Source organism: Periophthalmus magnuspinnatus, chromosome 16 (genome assembly GCF_009829125.3).
Source record: "Periophthalmus magnuspinnatus isolate fPerMag1 chromosome 16, fPerMag1.2.pri, whole genome shotgun sequence".
In the NCBI taxonomy this organism is placed as follows: Eukaryota; Metazoa; Chordata; class Actinopteri; order Gobiiformes; family Gobiidae; genus Periophthalmus; species Periophthalmus magnuspinnatus.
This window is the reverse complement of record NC_047141.1, coordinates 25,737,894-25,749,017: the sequence shown is the minus strand read 5'-3', so window position 1 is coordinate 25,749,017 and position 11,124 is coordinate 25,737,894. Positions and strand designations below refer to the sequence as shown.

The window sequence follows — 11,124 nt, the reverse complement described above, 5'->3', positions numbered from 1 at the left end:
TTGAAAAACTGCTGCTGTCATTTTGGTCTTAAAATGTTTGTATAAGCCCACTCTACATGATCCTGGTATTTTTATTTCACTATTTTGTCCAGAAATTAAGATATGAAGACAAATCAGGCGTCTTCTTTCTCTGAGGTTGCTTCAGCTAGCATTAGCAACAGGTTTGATTGACAGCATTGCTAAGGCCCCATTCCATGCTAAACCAGCACAGTGGGCAAGACAGGGCTTTACCTTCAACAGCTCCAGATTGGCTCTTTGGATACTATGATACTGGAGGTCGGAATTCTAAATATGGAATTCTGCTCCAAATTCACCCCATAACTATTAGCCTCGACAACATTCTAGCTGGAGACGGCACACTCCCTTAGTCCACTTCATTATACAGTCTGTGCTACCACCATTACTAACGTCCTACTACATACATACTATACAATTACAATTTGAAAAGTATATTTCCTTTAAACATATATATTTCCCTCTGACTTATGCAATTATATTTACACAAAATATGTTTAATACTCGATTCATTAGGCCCTAAACCCTCTAAATAGCACTAATGACTCTTGAATCCTTATCGCTGCATGTTATAACTTGAGATCATAAGGATAAGCTCGACTTAGGCCTGCTTTTTCCATCTGAAGTTTGCCCTTTACACAATGTGGCCCGTGACCCGTATTAACAATTTTCTGCCTGGGGATTATAACCTGGCACCATAATTCTATTTAATGAATAACTTAACATTTAAAGTCCAGCTCGCTTTCCTCCGCTCTTAGATCCTGAGTTAGCCAGCTAGTTAACTACGCTCACGGGAGACAAGTGCCACTGACATATTACCTCAACAGCTCAGCGGTAAAACACTGAAAAGACTAAATCAAGATTTTCTCAGAGGCACCAAATGTGTGTGAACTGATAGTAACAGCATGTGTCTGTGATAAGCACAATGTCATGTAAACAGTCATATAAGTAGAACTGTACAACTCAAGTGCTGAAATCCACAGGTCTTCAGGACACAAAGTTGGGATTTTTAATTCTAGTCCTGGTTTAGTCCTGCAAGGCCCACATTTTAGACATAGAATAGTTAGTTTAGACCTGGTTGTATTGCCTCCTGTTTAAGCCCTGGTTTAGTTCTGGTGTAGTCCTGCTTTATTCTTGTTATTGTCTTAAACCTGGTTCAGCCCTGGCAGAGTTTAAAGTTAATTCTGCTTTAGTTTTTTTTGCAGTTAGATAGAGCTCCATAGAACTGAACTTTCATAGTTTGTTTCTGCGGTAGCTCTTCTTTATCCTTGGTTTAGCAATTTAAGGGCTAGGCAATATATCAATATAATTTGTGAAAGATATACATTTGCATGTAGTTTTCTATACAACATAGGGATTAAAAGTGAAAAAGTGAGTGTACTGGCTGGATTCCCAAATCTCTAAAGATGCATTAGCAAAAACAGTAAAAAAAGAGAGCCTTAGAACAATCCGATAAGCTGCTGGGTCACGACTAATAGATATATTTATCACACTGTGGTGTCAAAATACCTCTAAACGCAATGTTTAGTAAATAGCTCCCTAAAATCTCCATTTGTGTAATATTAGTCAAACTGAAAATTCTTTGAGGTGTAAGGACACAAGCTCAATAAAAAAGATATGAAGATCTATCGTAAAAGCAGCTATTGAAACTTATATTCAGCCCAGCCCTCATTTACTTTGATTATTATTTGTTTTTTATGGCACTAGATTACGATGTTTTCTTCCAGTAAAATAAAAACACTTGCGATTGTGAGAACTGTTAGGCTGTACTCCTGTGTCCCCTGTGACCTTTGTGATAAAGTCTGCAGATGCACAGATGTGAGCAGTCCTGACCTGGATGAAGTTGAACTCCCTCCAGCTCAGAGTGGCTCCAACTGAGGGCAGAGAGCTGATGCCCAAAAGCACATACAGGAAGAAGCCCAGGACCCCCAGGCCCATCAGAGAGTCCGTGCCCCACGCAATTGTCTTATCGAAGTAAAACGGGGTCGTCTTGTTCTTCTTCATCTGAAAAAAAACCCCAGCATGAACAAAAGAGAGATGGAAAACCAGCAAACTAGACTCAAGATTATTGGGAATATGCAGGGAAAGATTGTGTGTGAAAGATGCCAGAAAAGTGCTAGATGTTTAATGCCTGAACAATGATGGTAAAGTGAAGAAAAAGAGAGGAGAGTCGACAGGGAAGCACAAAGAGGTCTATTGTCCCAGGTTCCAGAGTCTTAGGGGCCCAGAACTGGTCTCTCCTCCTATTAATTTATATTTGAAGGAGGCCCATGTGAGACCTCTTGCCCCAGGCCCCAAACTTTCTGTCAAAGGGCCCGCAGAGGAGGGTTGAGGTTGCGGAATAAGAAGAAAAAGCTGGATTAATGGAAAAAAGTAATAAAAAATAAAAAGTACAAATTCAATCTTTCATATCTGCTTTTGCTGAGATGGAAAAGATCAGCTTTTTCTTAATTAAAAACATAATCTAAAGAATCTACCTGACATTGAAAGTGTAAAATGACTCTTTTTAGACTCATGCGCTCATGCCACTCGTAACCACTTAACACTTTGTAAGAAACTCTTAAATGTAGAGGTTTTTACTACACTAAAATACACCAAATCACGCTCTAATGTAGTTCCTTTCTTTGATGCTGATAACAAAACTGGATGTGGGATAGTACAAGTGTATTCAAATACTATGAACTTGTTCTTTGATTAGTTTTGTGATCAGTGAGAGTCAAACCTCGTCCACCACTTGGGAGATGAACTTGTGTCTGGCGGAGTAGCGGATGGGGAGAATAAATAGGTAGAGGACATGGATCAGGGCAAAACCAAGAGCCAATAGACCAATCTGCTTTCTGCACAGCATCCAGCAGTCCAGCCAGTCCGGGAAGCGCCTGCAAAAGTATAATGTAAGACAGAAGTTACTACCAGAGGCTACTATAGTGTTCAAATTCAAACCCTGGTGTATAATGGCCACCTGTTGTGAACGGGTCGACCATAAAGGCTCCCAGGGGCCCACTTTGAGAGAAAATAACAAGGCTGTGCAATTAATCATATGAGATTCTGTCCTAGGATGCAGTTTGAAGTTTGGGCAATGGATGATTTTTTGTGTTAAATGGGTGGAAATTATTGAAAGTTTGTATTTCTTAAGTTCAGAAAATGAATATTTAAAAGCCATTTTGAATAACACACAATAATATTTAACTGAAAATTGTGATCAGTTTGTCATATCGCCCACGTCCGAGGAAGAAGGTTTCAATCTGAGCCCCTTGGATGATTTCCCGGGACAACAGATCTCTTTAACCCACCTCTTCGACTGCCCTAGCTTTCTAAACTAAACTCGCAGTAGATTAAAACACACGCAGATGTTCTGTCTGACCTGTACTTAGTCCCTCTGTAGAGCTGGATGAAAGCGGCAATCACCCCGGGCAGATAACACAGGGACAGCATGACCAGTGACACAATGGGGAAGACCTGAAAGATGAGCAATAGGATTCTTTCTTCAGTTCATTCATTATATAAAATACTCTTGTTTCTACACAACTGAGGGGCACTTAAGTCTCCCTGAGTTACTGACGAGCTCTGCAGAGAATGGACAGCACATGTGTCAGTGCAGAAAGTATGTGTACAAGCAGATACTGTGGAGTTTTGAGTTCCCAAGTTCAGTCTGATATTGCGTATTTGAGCAAAATCCTTTCGTTTATTATATGTAAATAAGTGTTGAAGAGGTCTAGACCACATCTGTCTGTCCCTGGAGAGCTGCTAAAGTTAAATTATAGAGTTAATCAAAACTTTTATTTGCACTACGAATGTTCAGGTATATATTCACTATAGTTGTAATGAAAATGTTATCAAATATTTACGTTTATTACAAGTGTTTCTACCAAGCACCGATGAGTCAAATGTACTGTGAGGCTCTTTAGTGATTTCCTGAATAAAACGTGACCTTATTTGGCAGAGCAATCATGATCCTAAATGAGATGTCTTTCCCGTCCTCCACATAGCCATAGATGACGTCCCTGATGAGCAGGTATAAGAAGAAGGCAGCGCTGAGGCCCAGGGCGATGCTCAGAGGCAGCCTCCACATTGGGAAGAGCTGCAGCGGGAAGTCCTCCAGCTCCCGGGACGCACCCACACCGCCCCTGTCCAGCACCAAAAGGCCCAGCCGGGTGCACACCTCTAACACCGCCTGCTTCGCCTCGGCACTGTCCCCGCATATGAACGTCTACAAGGGCACAGGGTTCAGGGTCAAGATTAGCCTCGGTGTTTTTATTGTGCTATAAAGATACAGTGTAAAGATAAAGGCATGAAACAATAACAGTGATGTAAGAGCAGTGTTTGTAACAGAAAATGTGAGCCACTGTCGACGGCTGTTGTTTGAGTCATAGGTTTAGAGCAAATATGTTTCTTTGCAGCTTGGAGATAGAGACTGGTATTGTGTCATCTCAGGACTTGGAATTTTAAACCAACAGAGATTTTAAGATGCTAAAAACTACATTCAGTGTTCATTTAAACGTACTTCTAATGTGAGTAATGCACATGTATAGCAGTAGTGAGCTTATTGGGTTGTTCCATGGCTCTTTTGTTTACTTTATGTATATATATTTTTTTATTTTTGTAAAGATTTTTTTTCTATGATTTTCCAAGACATTATTATTATTATTATTATTATTATTATTATTATTATTATTATTATTATTATTATTATTATTATTATTATTATTGTTATTATTATTATTATTATTATTATTATTATTATTATTATTATTATTATTATTATTATGTTATTATTTCAACTCTCATCAAACATGGGTTCAAAACTGATTTTATTTTTTTGTTTATGTAAAGATTTTTTTTCAATGATTTTTCAATGTATTATTATAATTGTTATTTTTTGTTTTATTATTGTTGTTTTATTTATTATTATTATTATTATTATTATTATTATTATTATTATTATTATTATTATTATTATTATTATTATTATTATTATTATTATTATTATGTTGTTATTATTATTATTATTTCAACTCATATCAAACATGGGTTCAAAATTGATTAGGAAAAAAATATATTTAAAAAATGGTCCCTCCAATGATCAACAACAAACTGAGCGCAAATGTGCAAACGTATTATAAAGATTATTCCTCACCACTTCGTCCCACTGTAGACTCTGTACATACAGTTCATTTTAAGTCTCCACCACCACCCAATGTGTAATCCCACTTTTAGATCTAAGTGTGCTGACTAAACCTTTTTAACATGCTGACGGCTCTGTGATAAGACGATTAAGGACTTTGGAAAGAGGGCAGGAATGAACAGGACAGTTTGGGGGGAGAGAGAGGGGCAGAGGAAGAGTGAGTGGCTGAGTGGCAGAAAGAGAGTAAGAGAGAGATGTAGCGAAAGAGAGAAAGGCAGAGAGAGAGAGAGAGGCAGAGAAAGAGAGAGCGAGAGAATGGGGAAAAAAGAGAGGAGAAATATATCTGACAAAGACAGAGGAGAGAGAGTGAAAGAGAGAATAGAAAAAGAGAAAGAGAGAGGCAGAGAGAGAGAGACAGAGAGAGACAGAGATAGAAAATGAGAGGGGCAGAGAAAAAGAGAATGGAGAAAAAAGAGAAGACAGAGAGAGGATGGAGATTTTTGACAAAGAGAGAGAGGAAAGAGTGAGGCTGAGAAAGTGAAAGAGAGAATGAGAAAGAATGGAAAAATAGAGAGAGAATGAGGAGAGAGAGATTAGACAAAGAGAGAAGCAGAGAGAGAGAGAAAGAAAGAGAATGGAGAAAAAAGAGAGACAAAGAGAGAGAAGAGAGATGTGACAAAGAGAGGAGACAGAAAGAGGCTGAGAGAGTGAAAGGGAGACTGAGAGAGAGAGAATGGAGAAAAAGAGAGACAGAGGAGAGGAGACATATGAGACAAAGAGAGAGAGAGGAATCATAGTGAGGGAGAGAGAGAAGATAGAGTGAAAGAGAATGAGAGAGAGAATGGAGAAAAGAGAGAGACTAAACAAAGGGAGAAAGGAGAATAATAGAGAGAGAGCAGTGATGAGCGCACAGCGTAGTCAGAGGAATTGAGCACTTTCCCTCAGGTGTGGGCATAAGTGGAGCAGGCAGGCGCCATGTCTCCACACATTACTGCACCAGAGACACACTAAATCTCTATCTGAATGTAAATGACCAAGGCCTGGCCCCACTGTGAGTATAATCAAATGGCTGTCCAGGGAATAGAAGACTTTAACAAGCCCCTGACTCTATACAGGCCTGAACATTCACGGTCAGACTGTGGTCATCGCTCTGTGACACCTTACACCATGATCAGGCTGTCCAAGTACAAAAGTTCAATTCAAATGCCAGAAAAAATAAAAATTAAAGGTGCATTATTCAACTTTTGTCACCTGCTTATTTACATAGATTTTATAAAGACGGGGAGTAAGGAAGTGTGACGTCAACGCTGTCAATCAAACCTGTTGCTAACGCTAGTGGGAGTGAAATCGGGGAAAGAAGACACCTGATTTGTCTGTTATTAATGTTCATATCTTGATTTATGGATACAGTAGGAGAATAAAAATACCAGAATCATGTAGGTATGAACCGTTTAAGACCAAAATGATGCATCTTCCAGCAGCAGTTACGGAAAAAGAGGGGCCAATTCACTGCAGCCAGAGTCAACGGAGCCAGAAAAGCGACAGTCTATGCTTATTTCCATGTCATTGCTTTGCCTGGAATGTTCCACTGAGCTTGGAATATCAGCAATGATTACATAACTTCTATATTGGGCAAATGCTGACACTTGTATATTTTAGTAAACGTCCCAAGAGTAACAACTGAAGTGCCAATGTAAATGATAACACTGATATATCTTTTTAGCAATTCAGCAAAAACATTGTAATGAACGAGCGCAACATGTTTTTCTTGGTGCGTGTAAACATACCAATAGACATATTCAAATACTTCTAGCAGAGAAAAGAGAGCAGTGCTGTGTTACATGTGCGTGTGTGTGTGTTACATGTGCGTGTGTGTGTGTTACATGTGCGTGTGTGCGTGTGCATGTGTGTGTGTTGCGCAGTAAGGCTGGAGGCAGATCCAGGTTTGGTCTCCTGAGGTTTGCTGCGTTTTTGGAGTTGGAGTTTCTCTTTGTAGCTGTGAAAGGGAAGCCGCAGCGCTCACTGGTCTGTCTGACTTTGAAACCAGAGCGAGTTTGTTTATTTGTTCAGATGAGCGCTGCCTGCCTCCTCTTCATTGCAACAGTTATAGAAAGACGAAGATCAATAATAAGCCGCTGAGCTATAAATTCTGAAATGATGCAAGTATTGCGAGGAAATGGTGCTATTAATAGAGAAGGTGTTGTTCCTGGTTACAAAACATGGGCATGCTCCACAGCTCTGTAGCTAATAAAACACAACCAAAACAGACCCAGGAACTCCAGGACTGTACTTTTAACATACTTTTAACAATTACCACTGTGTAATTTGTAGCTTTTTGACAAAATACAGCCCTAGCAACTTAAGGTGTCTCTGATAAAAGCTCAAAAATCAAAAAAGCTCCAATCATACCAAACTCATAGCACCAAAACGCAAGGAAGGAACAAAAAACTATGACAAAAGCATTCACAGTTCCTTCCACAGATGTAAAGTTGTTTTTATATAATCTGGTCATACTTATAAATCAGATTCAAACCAGCTGATGTGGCCTGGCATTGTTTTCAGTGTGTTAACCCTTTTTCCAACACTTTATTTAATATTATTGCAAGATTTTGTATTTCAGCTAACAAGGAATCAGATTTACAGCCAATATTATTTACAAAACCCTTCAAGAGGAATATGGGGCCTTGGTGTCTGGATATCTGAAAAACAAAATATATCTCCAGCATGTTTTGACAGGAGAACATCATCACACAAGAAGCTACTTTAATTTTTTATAATATGCTCTTTTTAATTTAGCTTGGATCATGTGTCTGCTCTCGTGTTCTTAATAAACATCAAATGAAATGCTGTTTATAAATCACACTGCTGTTTTAGATTTAAATCTGCAACTCATATTTCGCTTTAGGTGTTCAAAAATACCACTCTTTCCGCTTTGCTCCTCTGAAATCATTTATCGAACGCTTTCTCTCCTCGCTCTCTCGCCTCACCTGTTTTCCTTGCAGCTGTCCGTTTTGCAGCGCCCAGGCAGAGAGCGTGTTCAGGCCTTTCACCACCGCCGCTCCGGGGACCAGCCTGTACAGAACACACAGTGCGGACTTTAGCTTCTGTCTGCCAGCTCAAAGAAAGGCCCACAAAACGCTCCAAATCAATGTTTTCCACCACCGCTGAAAAGACACGCGGCAGGATGTCCCACAGAGGGAGCCGTAACCTTGCAGCACCTTTTATTTCTGCACATCTTGGAGCATTTGTGAGCTCTTTCATGAAATAATATTGTTTATTTACTAAGCATGTTGAAAAGAAGTCCCCTACTATTAGCTGCGTTTTGCTGAGAATGGGTGAATGGGACGGGTCGACTTACCTCTGGAGAAATTCAGCGTTGGATTCTGGGTATATGTTTTTCTTCAGGTTGTTACTGAGGTCCACCAACACCTTCAGACAGACGGGACAAAGACTAAATACACAGAAAAGACTGAGACTGAGCGCCGTGATCTGACGTTAAACTGGTGATCTTTAGTTCAGGGATAAATGCTCTATAAACCTGCACTATGTAACTTTTTTACCACCTTCTTGTCTCTATTGCTTTGTCTGGAATGTTCCACTGTACAGCAATAACCTTATCCATGTCAATACAGACAAGCAGGTGGCGGGGTGGCATCAGGCCAAGTTTAAGATTAGAGAAGTAACAATGTCTGTGGATCAGGCCAGGCACATGTGGAAGACAAGTTACATCTGTGCACCTTTAAATATACTTAAATCAGGGGTATCAAACTCGCGGCCCGGGGACCAAATGCGGCCCGCAAGAGGATATTTTGTGATTTTAACAAAGCTTTTTTTTTTTTTTTTTTTAGCCCAGCCTCACCCAGACTCTGCCCCCAACTAATCTGAGTTTGAGACCCCTGACTTAAATGCATGTAAATAAAGAATAATAAAGAAATAAAAATGTCATCTTTCCTCAATTTCTCACCTTTCCTTTCAGATATGGCGCCATGTTTTGCAGAAAGTCGTAGTGATCCCTGTGCACACATAAGAAGACGAGGTTGGCTGCACTGGCTGCGTCTGTATGGCTCATCACCTGTAAACATACACACGTACAGATATAGCAACGCTGCTCCTGCCACAGCTCCAGAGGTATCTAATTACCACACATTTGACTGACATTCTGTATATTTTTCTGGTGGAGGGCCTGTCACTTTCTTGTCTCCATGGATGGAAATGTTATCCCTTTTGCCTGGAATGTTCCTCACTATGGCATTAAACTTATCTACCTCCATGGAGACATCAAGCAAGTGACATCGCCAGGCCAGGTTAATAGTCACATTTGTGGAGAGGTGACATTGCTGACAGTACATTTCCAGTACATTCTGTTTCTATTTCCAGTGCATTTTATTTCAATTATTCAGCTGCAGTTGAATAAATGTGCAATTATTTAAGTTTAATGCCATACTGTGGAGCATTCCAGACAGGGTAATTACATATCCATAAGGACAAGCAGGTAAATAAACAACTAAAGGTCACTACCAGCTCGGCCTGTGTTCACATTTCTTGTACTAGCACAACGCCGTTATAGCGACTGGTGCAATCGTCTTTATTTATTATAGGCTGGTATTAAGCTGTTTGTGAAGTTGACGCCACAGCTGCATCATGACACTTATTTTGGAGCCATGTTTTCCCCAAAGACACAATGGCAGATTTAGAAAGGAATCAGAACCACCAACTCTCTAACCACCTGTGCGATTGTTACCTCACTACTGCTACTTATAGTTATACAGCTCTTGCTACTAGATGGATACTACCATTTTGGCACGCCTTCATAGCAATAAACCTCCGGCTGAACCTGGGTCGCCTGTGCCTTATCCTGCACGGAGGACACATGGTCTACGAGATTACATCATTGTCAGTATCTGGACAGGTCATGCCTTATGTCTTGTTATGTCAACTTGTTAATTAACTGTTTTTGTATTTACTACTTATTCAGGTTACAAATATTTCATATGCATTTGTCTAGATGTAAAAATATGTCTGTGTAACTGCGTACTGATAAAATGACATTTTAAGACCACCATACCTTTTAATTGACCCTGTCGAGGGCCAAATAAAATGATGTGGAGTTTGACACATGGACCTTATGTGAAAACTCAAAACCTATAGAATTCACTCACTGAGCTGCAGAGGCTGCACTAGCACTGACTAATGATTGGCTGCAGGTGCTGGGGTTTAGGTAGTGATGATTCAAGTAAGAGAGACATTTTAGGTTTGTGTTTCTTGGTCACAGTCACAGGAACTGGCAACCCAAATGAGAGACTATTGTGAGGGTAATTCTTTCTTCTGATTACAAAACACTAAATTTAAATCTCAACAATTTGACCATCGTGTTTAGAGTTTTTGCAGTTAAAACTAAATCAGTGATACAATATACCCTCCTTTTAAAACAGTGCAAAGTATTTTCTAATCCTCTTTTTTCCTTCTTAGCTCTTTCAGTATCCCAAGGTCCCTCGTTCCCTCTTTCCCTCCCTCCATCCTCCTCTTCCTCCTCCACATGAGCCTTACCTGAGCTCCCTGTGGTACGGGCCCACAGCTGTCCGGTCTGCGGCTGCCGTACACCACCCTGTATCCAGTCTGGAGCAGGCGCTGACCCAGGGAGCGCCCCAAGTCCCCCGTCCCAAAGATACACAGGGGCTCCCCAGCTGCTCCTGCACCCACGGGACCCAGGGGAAAGCTTCCTAGCGTCACCTCTGACATTGCACTTACCACGGTCAACACTTGAATGCAGACAGTGCAGAATGTGAGGTTTTTGTTGAGTATTTTACGACGCCGGATATTGACCTGAAGTGTGGGCAATCCCTTTTTTGATAACTATATTTATTACACTTTATTATCTGTATTTATTACATCATTATCACATGTGCAGAAGGGTGCAGGCCGCATTGTGACTGTTATGTTGATATGACCCTTTCACCCCATTGACCTCTATTAAGTTATCACTGTGT

General features: G+C 40.2%; 1 protein-coding gene across 1 annotated transcript; it reads right to left on the bottom strand.

Moving 5' to 3' along the window:
* Positions 1–1,710: 1,710 nt before the first annotated feature.
* On the bottom strand, positions 1,711–10,899 carry steap4 (STEAP family member 4). The gene is made up of 8 exons (XM_033981525.2): positions 10,685–10,899; positions 9,102–9,209; positions 8,496–8,566; positions 8,125–8,209; positions 3,944–4,222; positions 3,377–3,471; positions 2,738–2,891; positions 1,711–2,019 (listed from the first exon to the last, which is right to left on the bottom strand). The coding sequence occupies exons 1-8, from the start codon at positions 10,874–10,876 to the stop codon at positions 1,711–1,713; spliced, it is 1,293 nt and encodes a 430-aa protein (XP_033837416.1). The 5' UTR covers positions 10,877–10,899.
* Positions 10,900–11,124: the final 225 nt, after the last annotated feature.